Genomic DNA, 18,339 nt, shown 5'->3' on the forward strand with positions numbered 1-18,339 from the left:
GGTGTAGTTTGGAGGTATTGCTGTTTTGGACAGGAAGGCTGTGCAGAGATGGGTGAGCATAGCAGAAAAGACAATTGATAGTTCACTTCTTTCTATCCAGGACATAGCATATAAGTGATGCTTGACCAGGGTCTGCAGAGACGCTACACATTCTCTCCATGAGTGGTTTTCTTTGTTACCTTCTGGGAGGAGACTTCTCAGTATCCGAAACAGAACAATTAAATTCTGTAATAGCATCAACCTTGTTACCTCCCAAGATTCTTTTTTCTGCTGTTATTGATGATGTTAGTTGCGAAGTCATGTCCAACCCATCGTGACCCCATGGACAGCGTTCCTCCAGGCCTTCCTGTCCTCTACCATCTTCTGGAGTCCATTTAAGCTCATGCCTACTGCTTCAGTGACTCCATCCAGCCACCTCATTCTCTGTCATCCCTTTCTTCTCTTGCCCTCAACCTTTCCCAGCATTAGGCTCTTCTCCACTGAGTCCTTCCTTCTCATTAGGTGGCCAAAGTATTTGAGTTTCAACTTCAGGATCTGGCCTTCTAAAAAGGAGTCAGGATTGATCTCCTCTAGGACTGACCGGTTTGATCGCCTTGCAGTCCAAGGGACTCGCAGGAGTCTTCTCCAGCACCATAGTTCAAAGGCTTCAATTCTTTGGTGCTCAGCCTTTCTTATGGTCCAACTTTCACAGCCATACATTGCAACTGGGAAGACCATAGCCTTGACTATATGCACTTTTGTTGGCAGGGTGATGTCTCTGCTTTTTAATGTGCTGTCTAGATTTGCCATGGCTTTCCTCCCCAGAAGCAAGCGTCTTTTAATTTCTTGGCTGCAGTCCCCGTCTGTGGTGATCTTGGAGCCCAGGAAAATAAAATCTGTCACTACCTCCATTTCTTCCCCATCTATTTGCCAGGAATAGAGAGGCCCAGATGCCATGATCTTGGTTTTCTTAATGTTTAGTTTCAACCCAACTTTTCCACTCTCCTTCTTCACTCATAACAAGAGGCTCTTTAGTTCCTCTTCACTTTCTGCCATTAGAGTGGTATCATCTGCATATCTTAGGTTGTTGATATTTCTCCTGGCAATTTTAATTCCAACTTTTGATTCATCTAGCCCTGGCTTTCTCATGATGTGCTCTGCATATAAGTTAAACAGGTAGGGTGACAGTATACAGCCTTGCGGACTCCTTTCCCAATTTTGAACCAATCAGTGGTTTCGTGTCCAGTTCTCACTGTTGCTTCTTGACCCACATATAGGTTTCTCAAGAGACAAATAAGATGGTTTGGTACTCCCATCTCTTTAAGAACTTGCCACAGTTTGTTGTGATCCACACAAACAAAGGCTTTAACATAGTCAATGAAGCAGAAGTAGATTTTTTCTGGAACTCCCTAGCTTTCTCCATGATCCAGCATATGTTGGCAATTTGATCTCTAGTTCCTCTGCCTCTTCAAAATACTGCCTGTACTTCTGGTAGTTCTCGATCCACATACTGCTGGAGTCTAGCTTGTAGGATTTTAAGCATAACTTTACTAGCATGTGAAATGAGTGCAATGGTGTGATAGTTTGAACATTCTTTGGCACTGCCTTTCTTTGGAATTGGAATGTAAACTGACCTTTTCCAATCCTGTGGCCACTGTTGAGTTTTCCAAATTTGCTGGCAAATTGAATGTAACACTTTTACTGCATTGTCTTTTAAGATTTTGAATAGCTCAGATGGAATACTGTCACCTCCACTAGCTTTGTTGTTGCTCAGCTTTCCTAAGGCCCATTTCACTTCACATTCTAGGATGTCTGGCTCGAGGTCAGTGACCACCTCATCGTGGTTATCAGGGATGTTAAGCTCGTTCTTGTATAGTTCTGTGTAATTTTGCCACCTCTTCTTAATCTCTTCTGCCTCTGTTAGGTCCCTGCCATTTTGGTCCTTTATCATGCCCATTTTTGCATGAAAAGTTCCCTTCATCTCTCCAATTTTCTTGAAGCGATCTCTAGTCCTCCCTATTCTATTGTTTTCTTCTATTTCTTTGCACTGTTCATTTAAGAAGGCATTCTTATCTCTTCTAGCTATTCTCTGGAATTCTGCATTCAATTGGGTGTATCTTTCTTTTTCTCCCTTGCCTTTCCCTTCCCTCCTGCAAAGCTTCCTCAGATAGCCATTTTGCTTTCTTGCATTTCTTTTTCTTTGGGATGGTTTTAGTTGCTACTTCTTGTACAATGTTGCAAACCCCCGTCCATATTTCTTCACGCACTCTGTCTATCAGATCTAATTTCTTAAATCTATTTGTCACCTCTACTGTATATTCAACAGGGATATAATTTAATTCATACCTGAGTGGCCTAGTGCTTTTCCCTACTTTCTTCAGTTTAAGCCTAAACTTTGGAATGAGAAGCTCAGGGTCTGAGCCACAATCAGCTCCTGGTCTTGTTTTTACTGACTGCATAGAGCTTCTCCATCTTTGGCTGCAGAGCATATAGTCAATCTGATTTCTGTGTTGACCGTCTGGTGATGTCCATGTGTAGAGCCGTCTCTTGGGTTGTTGGAAAAGAGTGTTTGCTATGACCATCGATTTCTCTTGACAAAATTCTATCAGCCTGTGCCCTGCTTCATTTTGTACTCCAAGGCCAAACTTGCCTGGTATTCCGGTTATCTTTTGGCTTCCTACTTTAGCATTCCAATCCCCCATGATGATAAGGACATCATTTTTTTGTGTTAGTTCTATAAGGTGCTGTAGGGCTTCATAGAACCGGTCAATTTCATCCTCTTCAGCACCGGTGGTTGGGGCATAGACTTGGACTACTGCGATATTGAATGGTTTGCCTTGGATTCGAACTGAGATCATTCTGTCATTTTGAGGATTGTATCCCAGTATTGCTTTTCCTACTCTTTTATTGACTATGAAGGCTACTCCATTTCTTCTGAGGGATTCTTGCCCACAGAAGTATATCTGATGGTCATCTGAATTAAATTCACCCATTCCTGTCCATTTTAGCTCGCTGATTCCTAAGATGTCGATGTTCAGTCTTGTCATCTCTTGTTTGACTACGTCCAGCTTTCCTTGATTCATGGATCTTACATTCCGGGTTCCCTTTTTTCTGCTATGTGTTCTAAATGGTCTCTGTGTGTGTTTAGCATATGTATATGTATGTGCATGTATGGATATGGGTATATATATATTCTTTTGAGAGTGGGCCTCAGAATTTCATTTTTTTAATATCTGCCAGTGTGTTCACAGAAAAAAGTGACAATAAAGGTTATCTTATCAACTTATCTTATCTTATATCTTATCATCTTTTCTCATCTTAGGTATCAGTCTATGTTCTTATTCTGGGCTTGGAGTCAGACATACTGTATTTCTTAATACTTAGCATTTAGTTAAATAATAAACGGAATATATCAAAGAAAACAGATATCTTAGCTACAGTTTGTTTTTATTCTGAGTGAAATGTGTGTTTCTTCTTCTCAACCTATGTTGTTTTATCACCATTTTCCTCTCTCTTTGTCAAAACATTTATCTTCTCAGTTTTGCACTTCACAGAAAAAAAGCAGTAGTTCAAAAATACTATATTTGGCTTTCTAACACGTTTAAAACACAGACATATCAATGTAGCATTTCCCTGTCCACACGAAAACCAGCCCTATTAGAAATACGCAAGTGGAGATTGCATGTGTCCACTTGAGGGAAATGTTAGATGAAATGTTACAGAACTGCAACAAGGAAACAAAGGGCTATTATCTGGATTGTAAAACATTGGATCACTCTAAGATGGCAGCAAAGAGGTACAAAAATGCAGCATAGATGTATGGTAACCTTTTTACTTCTTCTGAGAAGTTTGCAGAATATATCTATCATTGTCATCAAAGTTTGATGTTTTGTCTGCTATACATGCATTATATTTTGTTTCTCTTTTCTTTTAGGTCCCAAGGAAGCTCTGCACATTTAGTTTAATTAGATTGGTTCGTTTTGAAAGGAGTAAGTTGGAAATAAATCAATTATCCAAATTCTATATAACCTAATAGTGGATAACCTATGGCCTTTTCTGCACCTTCTAAATCTCAAGATCAAGTCTCAGAAATCTGCAGGGGAAAAATAGCTGGATGATGTAATTAAGTAGTGGGCAATAGTGATTGCACAGTAGTGGTTGCGATGACAACAATGATAGTGGAAAGCTCCCCTAGAGAACTGGCTGGATTCTGAGCTGAAGATTCAACCAAAGACTGAATCTCAACCGAAGATCACAATGGCGAAAAAGTAATTATGAATGTTAATAGTACTTTTATTATAAGGTTACAGTAACAGAATCTTTAAAGTCTGAATGGATGTCTCCATTCCCTCATTTTATCTTCAAGAGAACTAATGAGGGTCGAGACCAAGAGACTTTTTCAAATTACACTTCTGCCTTGAACTCAAATTGTTTATGTCTGATATTGTCTTGGTCAATACACTTCACCCTCTTGCTCAAGATTAGTTTTACAGCCCTTTACACCAGATCATTGGTGGTCCTGGGTACCAGTTGTTGCTTCTGAAACCCAGGCCATGTGTAATAATACTATCTTATTTATTATCTGATTCTGGATAAGGTAGCCAACCTGGCATATATAACCAAGACCCATGTGGGCTTGGATTGGGAAATTCTTCTCTTAGAGATGTGTCTACCTAGGCTTCACATTTGGCAGAAGATGCAAACCCAGATGCCAGTCCAGACACCAGATGCAAATTCCATCTGGGATGCTTTATTGGCTTTCAGAGGCTCTGCTTTACATACAGTATAACCAGATATAAGAACCTCTGGCTGAAGCTGGGCACTAGGGAACAGATGGCTTTGCTGCTTTTGTACCACCCTCCCTGTAGTTTGGTAACATCTCTTGCTTGAACCACTGCATTCTGTCTCTGAATTAATGATGGAACTCCTGAGGTTTATTGTCTGAGATGTTATAGTTCCCCCTGCTTGAGCAGGGGGCTGGACTAGAAGACCTCCAATAGACCTTCCAGCTCTATTCTATTCTAATTTATAATCCTTAGGGATTGTTATCTGCTACCAGCAGAAATAGAGTTAGGGGCAGTTCAGTTCATGGCTACCATAGCAAATGTGGCAAGTTATTAAGGGTTTGGCACATTTTTTTGGGGGGGGGAGAAGGGGGTCACACGTTTCAGGCCAGTTGAGATGTGATCTGTCAATGGAGTACATTACCATGAGTCCTTATACTAAAATAACTGTAATTGCTCTTCATCTTACTGATGCTGATGCTTCCTTTTGCAGGGAGGTGGGACCTATTAGATCCAGCCACCCAGGTAACATGAATCGGGGAGGATTCTGGAGAGAACCTGGGGTTTGACTAAGTAATTGGCCAGAATGGGTGGCTAATGAAGGCCTTAGACTGGATTGTTCATATGCAGCATCCCTCTCTGCCTCAACCTGGGAGAGCTCCTTGCTTCTCTGAGGAACTATGGGAAGTCAAATGCTAGAAGTCAAAAAGTGAATTTAACCAAGCACAGGGATCCATATAAGGACTACTTTGCAGCAAAATGTTATTTTTCTGCTCTTATCACATTTACCAGCAGCTTTCTTTTAGGTGACTCACTCCTTGCTGAGGAGGATTGAGTCACAAGACTACCTGCGGGGCCATGGTGAACAATATTATAGGCATCTGGCACATAAAGTAATTTAGATTTGCTTGGAGTCAGACTCTGAACTGATTCTTTGAAGGTGATTGAAGCTTGTTATTTGAGAAGAGCTTGCTCCTGTAAAGTGGAAGTGGACAGGATCCTCAGGGCTGCTAACCAACAACTTGTTTATTAGATCCACTGGTCTGCCTGGATTGTTGAGCTGTCTTGGGAGGTAGCATGTATTTGGGCCACCTCATGGCTGTTGGAGGAGAAGGCACACATCCCTACCTCAAGAAGTTGTCATTGGACCCATTTTTTCCCCTGTCTCCAATTATCTTTTGTTAGTGGTCAGGCTTAGGTCCAGAGGGTTCTGGAAGAAACAGGTTAGCTACGTCCTTTCAGTCGGATTTCTGATAAGGACATAGCACCAAAATGGCACGGGTAGTATTTTTTATAACCTCTGGCAAAGCAGGATGGGGTTGGTGCAACTATCCTTGTTCTTCTGTCTCTCAGAAGCCTTCATTATCACCAACCATGATATTCTTATGTATTGCCTACATGGATTATGTCTTATTATTTTACATAAGACTGCCCTTGAAGACGACTCAGAAGCTGCAGCTAATTCAGAACACAGCATGGCTTGGTGTGCCCATCTAACATCTCAGCTTTAAGTACAATTCAAGGTAGTAGTCATCATAAAGTCTGGCTATTTATGGCAATTTATCACCCAGAGCATCTACCCATTCTATTCAATCTGACAGAGTTTTCCTGCTCCAAGTCCTTTCAATATAACAATGCCATCTAACGGGAGGTATACCTACTCTATCACTGATCCTGCCTCTAAAGCAGCATACATCCTGACAAATGTCTAGTCCTTCCCCAACCTTATAAAAAAGCTTTCAAAATCTTGTTTTTCTATCAGATGTTGGAGCCTTTAAGAGTAATGGTATGACAAACCTTCTGTATTGCTTCATTTTGATTTGTTGAATCAAAATGAATTTCAATCAGAGTTGAAATATTATGAAACAATATAGATTGGAGGACCTCTGTTCTTGTTTCTCTGTTTACTTTTATTGATCACACTGCACACTGGGGCTGAGCTAATATTGTGCCCAAATGATGGGCACATGAGACATGCTTGCAAATTACAGGCCTAATAGCAAGCTAATAAACTAGATTGGATTAATTCAGAGCGCATATTAAATGATGAGCAAGCAGGCTTCAGGTCTGGATACTATGGACCTGTCTTAGCCAAAAGATATACCTCCAAGTGAAAAATATACATCTAAAACAGGCTCTATACTCTACATCACATATGTTGATTTCAGGTCTGTGTTTGATTTAATTCTCAGATCACACTTTTGCTCATGGATAAACTCTATAAGAAGTCTAGATTCAAAGTCTGTTGCAATATACAAGGCTATTATACCAACAAGATACAAACTTGCAGATCAATGAGACAGGGATGTTTCCCAGCTCCTCTGCTGTTTAATTTATATATAAATTCACTCATGGACAAAATGAACCAATTAGAACATCATCTTCCAAAATTAGCAAATATGTATATTGCCACCTTGCTATTTGCAATCTGCACAGTACTTCTGTCATAATAAAGTGGACTCAAAAGCCTTGATTGCCTTGACCAGCTATTGTTCAGAAGAAGTTTTTGAAATCAATCACGGCAAAAACCCAAATTGTAAGTTTTGCAAAGAGACCTAAACAACATGCCTGGAGGATAAATGGCTGAAATATTGTACAAATTAAAATCATCAAATATTTGGGCCTAATTTTCCATAACTTCACCAAGTGCAGAGCAGTCAGAAAGTCACTGGCAAATCCATCTTCCTGTCAGAATTTCATTTTCTAAGCAAGCCTGGGTTTTAACTTTCACTTTTTTGAATTTATTGCTTTACTCTGCTTTTTGTCTTTTAAAGTTGACCAGCTGGTTGAATGCTGATTTGATTCAACCCACTATTGTTCTGTGTTGTTTTTTTCTTTCCTTTTATGTTGTTGTTTTGAATAGCTGTAAGGAAACACTGGGTGTTTTGGGATGGCGAAGTGCTTTCATTTGATTTACATTATTATTTGACTTGACTACAGGTTCTTTGTATATGTTTATATTTGCAAAATATTTGGAGTTTATTTCTTTTGAATTTTTAAAAAATCTTGGTTCAAAATACCCAGAAAATATCTTTCCTGTTTCCTTCTGCTTCTGTGTTCTTTGTCCCCTAACCATGTTTCACAGAGTAACAAGCAACCTAGACAGAAATCTAAGAAAAGACTTTTTGGTAATATGCAACTTTTAGCTGAAAGTCTTTTTAAATTTTTTGATATGATAATGGCCATGGAAAATATACAGAGGCATTTAGTTTTAAATACGTTCGTTTCACAGAAGGACTCTGATATGAAAGTTGCAGAGCAAAGAGATATGGACTCCACAGCCAGAGAACTAACTAACTAAACCTGCATCTCTTTGAAGTTCATTTCTTTACAATACTAGAAGCTTGATTGAATGGGAAAGTGACAATTTTTTCTTTCCTATGAGGACTATGAACTGGAAATCCTGTTGTATGGTAGTGAGGAACATATTGCTAAGGTTTATAAAATGTTATTGAATTTGAATTTGGAAACTGAATATGTAAAATATTGTATGATTCAATGAGCAAGGAACTTTGGATATAGTGTAAAACTTGAACAATGGGAGAATATGTGGACGAAAGGTTTAAAATTTACACTAAATTACAGATTCACTGACTCATGTTATAACACTTTATTTGACAAATGTCGTGGGAATTCTGATCTTTTTTATATATAACTACTACTATTGGATCAGTAAGATCCACGTAGCTGTTTTCCTATACTGTCTGTAAAATTAGGCAGATCCTGGTTATCCATTGATGATTTCACCACCAAATGTAATACATTACTATGTCCTGTCCTGTTTTATTGTATCCCAATGTTTAATTTTTATTCTGGTCTGTGGCTGCAATAAAGATTGGCTGATTACAATTTGATACCAGTCTCTTATGTACTTGTAATCTTAAATGCATTTTAACATTTTTGCCATATGCTTAATAAATAAATGTTCTTGGAATTCAAAGGTTTCAAGATGTGAAAATCTCTCAGTATACTATGATCAAGTACTGAAATGTCACTGGGGTGAATGAAATATAAAAAAACACTGTGAGGAAATAAAGCATATCTATGTTTTAAAATTAACTTTCTTTCAATCGTCTATAAAAAGGAACTATTTATATGTCAGCTAGATCACCTAGAAGCAAAACACAACATAAGGGAAAGACACTGAAGGGACAGGAAGGAAATGTTGACAAGGGAAAATCTAAAATCAGTTGTAATAGCTGAATTCAGTTGGCTTAGTTTTAGTAGGCTATGATCCTTTTTTTTTAAAGGGCAGACACGATGCAGGAATCTAAGTTATTCAATATCTCTCTTTATTGCTTTCAATTCTTCTTTTAAGACAGCTTTTCAGACTGTGACAAACTTGTCTGTATACTCACCTCCAGATACACTTTATATTTGCTTTCAAGTATGAAAATTGTCTCATTGAACAAACCATAAGTAATGACACTTAAGTAAGAAAAACCAACTGTAAATACCAGTAATTGCAAGAGGGATCCTGGAGTCTTAGTGGACAATCACCTAAATATGAGCCAATAATGTGTGGCGGCAGCCAAAAAAGCCAATGCAATCCTAGGCTGCATTAACAGAGGGATAGAATCAAGATCACGTTCTAGTACCACTATACAAAGCCTTAGTAAGGCCACACTTGGAATATTGCATCCAGTTCCGGTCACAATATAAAACAAAAATGACTAGGGGGCCGGAGGCTGAAATGTACGAACAGTTACAGTCTAATGAGGTGAGGTGTTACCCCCCGTCGATAGGGCTCGCAACTTGGGTGTCCTCCTGGATTCGCGGCTCAGTTTTGAAGATCATATAGGAGCCGTGACCAGGGGGGCTTTTGCCCAGGTTCGCCTGGTGCGCCAGTTGCGGCCCTATCTGGACCGAGATGCCTTGCGCACAGTCACTCATGCGCTCGTGACCTCCCGGTTAGACTACTGCAACGCTCTCTACATGGGGCTGCCCTTGAGGACCACTCGGAGGCTTCAACTGGTGCAGAATGCAGCCGCGCGAGTTGTAATGGGGGCTCCCCGATACTCCCATGTAACACCTCTGCTCCGCGAGCTGCATTGGCTTCCGGTTGCCCTCCAGGTGAGATTCAAGGTGCTGGTGATGACCTATAAAGCCCTAAATGGCTTGGGTCCGGGATATCTGAGGGAACACCTGCTGCCGGCATCAAGTTCCCTTCATCCTGTGCGCTCCCACAGGGAGGGTCTTCTCAGGGTGCCGCCGGCAAAGGATTGCCGGCGGGTGACACCCAGGGAGAGGGCCTTCTCTGTGGGCGCACCTGGCCTTTGGAACCAGTTACCCGTAGAGCTTAGGACTGCCCCTGATTTTCGTTCGTTCCGCCGGGACCTGAAGACCTGGCTCTTTGAGCTTTCCAGCCAGGACTGAGAATTTTTAATTCTTAACTTATTGCAATTGGGTTTTTTAATCAGAGTTATAGGGGTTTTAGATTTTCAATCAAGGATAATTTAATCTATTTTAATTGTTATTAACTTTTGTATTGTAATATTGTTTTAATTGCCTTGTGAACCGCCCTGGGTCCTACGGGAGAAGGGCGGTATATAAGTTCAATAAATAATAATAATAATAATAATAATAATAATAATAATAATAATAATAATGAAAAGAAGGACTGAGGGGAACATGATAGCAATTTTTCAATATTTGAGGGGCCTCCCTAAAGATGAGGGGTTCAAACTATTTCCAGAGCACCAAAAGGCAAGACAAAAAACAATGACTGGAAACTAACAAAAGGCAAGATAAGAAACAATGGTTGGAAACTAAGGAGAAATTTCCTTGCCTTCAGAAATTGTGGGTGCTCCATCACTGAAGGCTTTCAAAAAGAGACTGGACCATTTGTTTGAAATAGTATAGGGCAGGGGTAGTCAACCTCGGCTCTTTTATGACTCATGGACTTCAACAGTCTTGTAAGCTGTGATGATTTACAATTAAAACTTTATACTTCACTTTTCTTTGGCTTGCCAGCGTCAAGCAAGAGTTACATCGAAATTCTGAATTTCAAATAGAGTAGGGAAGACAACAGGCTTCCAGGTAACTACAGCAAAAGTTTAATAGCCCTTTGGTGCCATCTATTGGCCACGAGATAAAAAAGCATCCTCATCATAATTATCTATAGTTTACTGAACTAGGATTGAGTTAGCCCAGTTTTCCAGGGTTGCACAATGCCCTGAATTAAATCACACAGGCTGGGTTCCCATTGGCCAAACTGTTGTTGGCTGTTTTGAATTAGTGTATGTAAACGAGGCTACTAACATTGTCGCATGTTAAAAGGCGAATAAGGTTACCAGTCGTTATCAGTAATATTTGCACATTAGTATCTTTAGAATCAGAAACACTGCTTTGTAAGTGCCAGTCGGAGAGTTAAACCAGGAACCAGCGCTACTCTATCCTGTTCTGCTGGTGGGGTTTACATAAGCCACGAAGTTTGATTGCCCAGCCTAGAAACAGAACAGTGCTTGGTTTTATCCACAGATCATTTCCAATGTAACGATTCAAGGGATAAAACATGTAATTAGTTACGACCGTTACACTTCATTTGCTTGTTTTTAAAATAGTCAGAAAAGGCCTGCTGCTGCATCTAAACTACATTTCCCAGAAGTCAAGGAATTACGCATGCGTTTATTGAGCTAAATGGAGTTAGGACGCCTTCCGCAGTATATTGAAAGCTACCTAGCCAGTAGGAAACTGCCACAGCTCCTAATTCGTTCGTGATGTCTTCAGGAAACACCTCTCTGCTAGAATGACAGGTTTCTAATCAAATCCGTAGTTGGGATTATTAGCTTTGCCAATAGAAAAGTAAAGTTTCCGGAAGGAGGCGAGGCTTAGAATCAATAGAAAGAAGGAAATACTAGGACGTGATTGACATTCAAACAGCCAATAAATCTTATCCACCGTCCAATCGACTTCAGGCACCACCCATTCCCCCCTCCCCGCACCGAAGTGGGTAGCAACAGTTGCCCCGGTGAGGGAACACGGAGGGCGCCATAGCCACCGTAGTCGTGGCGACCAGGAAGCCCGGCAACAACAACAACAACCGCCCACCCTCCCTGCCTCTGTGCGATTCCCGCCAAAATCGAGAGAGAGCACGATAATCGCGACAACGTCCCCGCCCCCCCCTCAGGGGACGAGGCCTCGCGGGGCCGGGACAGTTCCAGGTGGGTTCGAGTCCGGTTCCCCTTCCTTTTTCCGTAAAAAAAAATGGCGAAGTCTGTTGTTCCTCCTTTCTTTTCTCCGAAGTAGTCGGGAAAAGTGAGGCGGACAAGTGAAGTATTTTTTTTTCCCCGATGTTGGGCCCTACCGAGGCCACACCAAACAGGGCTTGACGGGAAAGGGCCCAGGCCCTGAAAGGAGGAGCGTTGACGCTTCTCGGTGATTGGTGGGCGAGAGAGCCAATAGGAGTAGACGGACACGCTTAGGGCGGCCAATGACACTTAGAGAGAGGCGGGTGCGGACGATCGCTCAGGAGAGGGGAAAAGGAGAGAATGGTTGACTTCAAACAGCGTCATAAAGTCGCGGTGACGTCACGAGCATGAGCTTTTCTTGGTGAAGTTGCGTACTAGCGCTAATAATCTAAAGGAGTGCCTCTGACGAGAATTAATTAAAATAAAAAAAATAAAGGGTTTTAGAGAAGTCCTGGTCGTAGAGAAGGGGGCTATTTGAGAGAATAACTCCCATGGGGAAAAGTCATAGGTTAATTATTGAGTATCTTGTTGTCTTTAGAGAGTTGAATCTCTAATTGAAAAAGATAAAAGAGCTGGAAAGATTTAGCCAGGTCATAGAAAGTCACTTTTAGACAAGAGGATAATGGCCAATAGCTGCCATGTAAGAAGAGCTGCTTACTTGGCTATTTTTGTAAATGGTTTGAAGAATGTGGGAGTTGTGCTGGGAAAGTGTTTTATTTTTTAGTTGGTCCCTGCTTCCTGTGCTTCTCAATAAAGCTCCATGTCTGCTATGGTGAAAGCTTGCCCACCCCTAGAACGGGCAATACTGTGTAGGTGTACCATTGGTTTTTTAAGACATAAAACAGATTCCTGTGTGCCATATTTAGAACAGATACTGGTAAAGAGTAGTGGAAGATTTTGAAATCAGAGGTTTTGGACCCTGTGCTCGAAATAAACCTATTGCTCACTGATAAGGCAATTTTTATGCAGAAGTTCTCCGTTTTATTGACAGGGAAACTTAGGATTGGAAACTTTTTTTAAAAAAAAAATAAAAGGTAGCCAGTACAGATAGAAATCCTAGTGTGGTGTTAAAGAATGCTAACCCCTGGCTAATGGAATTGACAGTATATCTGAATCCTCAAATAAGGCAAACATTGCTGTTAAATATAACTTTGAATTACTAATGTAATGGATATCTAAAAGCCATGCTGTTTCACGGGGCTGTTTCAGAGTGCTTTAGGTAAAATTATTTGTGTCCTGTACTTGTGGCTAGGTACAAGAGAGCACACCACAATTGGGTAAGAGTAATGATAAGAATAAGAATGTATTTTTTTTTACTCTGTTCAGTGCATAAATATGAATGAATTTTTTTCTTACAGGTAGTTCTTATTTAATAACTGGTCATTTAGCGACCAAAGTTACAAGAGATCCCCCAAAATGTACTTATGACCTGGTTTCCAAGTTCCAATGTCCACTGTGGTCACATGTTCACATTTCGGCTCTTGGCAGTCAGCCTGCATTTACAGCCATTTGGTTTATGTTTTTTGCCAGAAATCTGTGCTTGCTTTTGGGTTCTGACAAAAAAACACCCATTGAGAACGATGGGTTCGTTTAACAACCACAGCATATTGTGTTTGTTTTACCACCATGTATACTTAATGACTGCTTCAAAAACATCATAAAGTTGGGTCAGTCATGTGATGACCCACTTAGCAACCAGCATGACTTCTGACTATAATTCCAGGCTCAGTTATGGTTTTAAGTTGAGGACTTCCTGTATTTTCTTAATATTTATTCAACATAACATGACAGGTTAATGTTTAATTTCTTCACTCTGAGAGATCTAGGTATTATTTTAGGTTCTAAAGAACAGCTTTATATTGAAAAGTTATTGAATTGCTTACTTTTCACAAAATGCAAAACAAAGTATTGGAAATTGAAACTAAACTGAGTTGAAATATTATTGACCATTCTTTGTTGTTGTTAGCTGCGAAGTCGTGTCCGATCCATCGCGACCCTATGGACAACATTCCTCCAGGCCTTCCTGTCCTCTACCATCTTCTGGAGTCCATTTAAGCTCACGCCTACTGCTTCAGTGACTCCATCCAGCCACCTCATTCTCTGTCGTCCCCTTCTTCTCTTGCCCTCGATCTTTCCCAGCATTAGGCTCTTCTCCAGTGAGTCCTTCCTCCTCATTAGGTGGCCAAAGTATTTGAGTTTCAGCTTCAGGATCTGGCCTTCTAAAGAGCAGTCAGGGTTGATCTCCTCTAGGACTGACCGGTTTGATTGCCTTGCAGTCCAAGGGACTCGCAGGAGTCTTCTCCAGCACCACAGTTCAAAGGCCTCAATTCTTTGGCCAACTTTCACTGCCATACATTGCAACTGGGAAGACCATAGCCTTGACTATACGCACTTTTGTTGACAGGGTGATGTCTCTGCTTTTTAGTGTGCTGTCTAGATTTGCCATGGCTTTCCTCCCCAGGAGCAAACGTCTTTTAATTTCTTGGCTACAGTCCCCATCTGCAGTGATCTTGGAGCCCAGGAAAACAAAATCTGTCACTACCTCCATTTCTTCCCCATCTATTTGCCAAGAATTGAGAGGGCCAGATGCCATGATCTTGGTTTTCTTAATGTTAAGTTTCAACCCAAGTGAATATCAAATACTGTTTGATGTTATAATGATGTGTTACATCTAATGATTTTACAGATTGTTAAGTTTGAAACTAAACTTTAGTTTGCATTTGGGGGGGGTGCTGCCTTTGATTTCTGGAAACTAACTAACTAAACTAACCAGTGGAACAGCTTGCCTCCAGAAATCATGGGCGCTCCATCACTGGAGATTTTTTAAAAGAGGCTAGACAGTCACTTGTCTGAGATGGTATAGGTCACAGGTCTGCAACCCGCGGCTCCGGAGCCGCATACGGCTCTTTTAGCCGTCTCCTGCGGCTCCCAGTCCTCTGCCATGTGCAGTCCCAAAAAAAAAGTGGGACTAAAAAAGTTCAACCAATCAGTTCAAATATGCAGGGTAGGTGCATATCTCGCCTTGGCTCCACTCTTCAGTCAAACCCTGTTCTGCGCATGCACGCATGTACGTGCATGCGCACACATTTTTTGCGGCTCCCAGTTTTTCCTTTTGTGAGGCAACCGGTTCCGAGTGGCTCTTTCACTGTTTCAGGTTGCTGACCCCTGGTATAGGTTCTCCTGCTTGAGCAGCTGGACTAGAAGATCTCCAAGGTCCCTTCCAGCTCTATTCTATTCTAAGAAACTACCTGACAAATACCTGCAGTTTCCTTGGCAAGATTTCAGAAGTGGTTTCTTGGTTTTCCTAGGGTTGAGAGTGACTGGCTCAAGGTCATCCAGCTGATTTTGTGCCTAAGGTGGGACTGTATCTCTCAGTCTCTCTAGTAATTTATAGCCTGATGCCTTAACTCCTATACCAGACTGGCTCTCTTAGTTTGCTTTAGAGGTAGTTAATATAACTATGGCATCTGTCATTTATTCCCTGTATAGTGCATCATTTCTTTTAACCAAAATTACGATAAAAACGGAAACTAAAAGAGTGGCTGGCAGGACTTCAATACTTTTTGAAACATTAAACCAGTGTGCCCAGGTTGTAAAATGGCAACCAAATTCAAATGTTTTAAAACTGATCCTGCTGCATAGGACAAGGTAGACTTTAGCACTTTAGTACAGCACCAGAAGGTCATTATAACCATTTAGAAATTATTACTATCAAGTTCATAAGTTTCAATCAACTTCATGTTTTACTGTTCATTGCATGGGTATCTCATTTAATGTAGTAAGAATAATTATGGAATAATCTATTTTATGTTTGTATGTTTAAGATCCAGAAGTTATTGTAAGATGGAGGTGTTTGATTGCTTTGGAAAGGCTGAATGAAAAGTATTAACCATGTAATTGCCTGTGGGGATGGTGGTTTGAATTTCTTGAATGTAATCTGAAAATCCAGATTATACTTGTAATGTTAGCCTTTATTATTGCAGGTTTATTACTTACAGTTCAGCTAGAACTACATGCCATATAATAATACAACATTTTTAGTGGAATATGCAGTTTGGCTACATGTGAAAACCGTTCCATCCAAGAAAAAGGTATTAAAATATTTTCAATATTCAATTTTGACTTCAGCTAAAAATATCCAGTAGTCAGAACCATCTAATACACTGTTTGAGGTTGGAGAAACAAATTGTAATAAGTCTGGTTGCATGAGAGTCCTAGACATAATTTCATCCAGGCACTGATAAATAATTGTTTTATGTAGCAGAAAGTGTTTCTAAGAAAAGTGACAAAACTGCTGCTGCTCAGGTGTTTGCCCATAGATATATTCCTTTTCTTGTTCATTGTGTGATCTGTCTACACCCATGTTACCACCTTTACTTTGCTGATGCAGAAGTAAATTTCTGGAGATGTGTATGGCACCAATCTGTCCCAAAGGTGGTTAAACATCACCTTTGGGACAGATTGGTGCCATATAAGGGAACCGGACTTTCTTGACAACGTTTGCTTGTTATCCAAGAAGCTTATTCTCAACGACTCTGAGAGAGCTAATGACTGACCTTCAGAGTGCTAATGATCAGATGACTGCAAAGAATATAAATACTTCCATTCCTCACCATTCAGCCAGAACTGAAGAAGCTTCTTGGATGAGAAGTGAAACTTTTTTTTTAAGGAAAAAAACAAGAAAGTCCAGTTGCTTTTTGAACAGCACATTTGGGACAACCATGACCTGGATGATTGAGAAACTCCACAGACTTGGCACCAATTTGGTTATACTGCACTCTGTTCACTGGGTGGCATGATATGATATGCTCTTGAGTTAATGCTGAGGTTTAAAATACTATTTCAGAATTGTATTATGGAATAGTTGGGTTTGGATATACAGTAGATAGCTGTTGACTTTTGGAGTTTTTTTCAGATTCACAAGTGTATTCGGTGAACAGAGTTGTGGCACTTTAGGCAGGGTTGTAGCCGTTGGGATAAGAATGTACAATGTCTAGGACAGTGATGGCAAACCTTTTAGAGACCGAGTGCCCAAACTGCAACCCAAAACCCACTTATGAATCGTCGGGTGCCGGGTGGGCGTGGCCCATTGAGTGGGTGTGGCCCATTGGGTGGGTGTGACTGCGGTGGTAACAGCAGACTGGGTGGGACTAAAAAGTTCAATCAATTCCAACTTTGCGAGATCTTTTTTTTTCCTGTGAGAAGTTGAAATTGATTGATTGATTGAACCTTTTTTTTTTTTTTTGCAAATGGCGGTGGAGGCCTAAAGTGAAAAGGTTTTATAAAACACAGCTGAAGGCCTAGGACTGGGGCGACGGCATGCGTGCCCACAGAGAGGGCTCTGCGTGCCACCTGTGGCATGCGTGCCATAGGTTCGCCACCACTGGTCTAGGAAATGTCATTTTTTCACAATATAAACAGCCTTTTTCTTTTTAATTTTTATGGATTCTCTTTTCATAAAGTAATTTTATTTTTTTTGAAAAAGATATAGACGTGTAGACATGGAAATCTTTATATGAATCTCCTTTTCAATTTTAATTTCTCCCTGCAGCTGAAAACTATATTCAGCAAGTGTGGGTAACAAATTTTGAACTCTCCTTCGCTATTAAAAGGACTTGTTAGTTCAGTTGTTAATTTAAGAGATTATATCCTTGGAGGTAGATTAATGTTTATCCATAAAGGGACACACTATCCTTCCATTCAGCAGATGTGCCTGTAGTAGTGTTCTATTTGTGCTGGATTACTTTCCAACAGATTTAGAATCAAAATCATAGGATTGGAAGGGACCTCAGAGATCTTCTAGTCTAACCTCCTACTCAGAGCAGGAGAACTTATTCCATCCTGATGAATGGCTGTCCAATGTTTTCTTGAAGACCTCCAGAAATGGATCACCATAACTTGGGGAGACAAGTTATTCCATTGATTAATTGTTCTTAAATCAGGAAATTTCTCCTTAGTTCCAGATTGAAGCTTTCTTTAATGAACTTTCATCCATTGCTTCTTCTCAATCCTTCTTTGTGCCAGCAACCTCAAGTCCTGGAAGATCGTTATGATGTCACTTCTAATCCTTCTCTTCAGTAGGCTAGACATACCTGGTTCCATCCATCGTTCGTCATATGGTTTAGCCTTTAACCCAGGGATCTTCCAACTTGTCCCTTTTATGACTTGTGGACTTCAACTCCCAGAATTCTACAGCCAGGCACGCTGGCTGAGGAATTCTGGGAGTTGAAGTCCACAAGTCATAAAAGGCCCAAGTTTGAAGACCCCTGCTTTAACCCCTTATCATCTTTGTTGTTCTTCTCTGTAATCTTTCTGGGGCCTTAGCTTCTTTTTTGTATCTTGGCGATGAGACCTAGACACAGTTTTCTAAATGCAGCCTCACTAGT

At 40.6% G+C, this 18,339-nt stretch overlaps 1 protein-coding gene across 2 annotated transcripts in view; it reads left to right on the forward strand.

Annotated features, from left to right (window-relative positions):
• Positions 1–11,728: 11,728 nt before the first annotated feature.
• The window catches only part of RFX1 (regulatory factor X1), a 93,551-nt gene continuing 86,940 nt past the window's right edge, over positions 11,729–18,339 (forward strand). Inside the window, exons 1-2 of one of the 2 annotated variants that reach the window (XM_081320872.1) lie at positions 11,729–11,926; positions 15,937–16,044. In XM_081320872.1, coding sequence (XP_081176998.1) covers positions 15,967–16,044 — 78 coding nt within the window. In that variant the 5' untranslated portion in view covers positions 11,729–11,926; positions 15,937–15,966. The remainder of the gene's footprint in view (positions 11,927–15,936; positions 16,045–18,339) is intronic. The other variant, XM_081320873.1, reaches the window with a different exon arrangement.

This window comes from Vipera berus (assembly GCF_964194415.1).
Source record: "Vipera berus genome assembly, chromosome: 2".
NCBI classification, from domain to species: Eukaryota; Metazoa; Chordata; class Lepidosauria; order Squamata; family Viperidae; genus Vipera; species Vipera berus.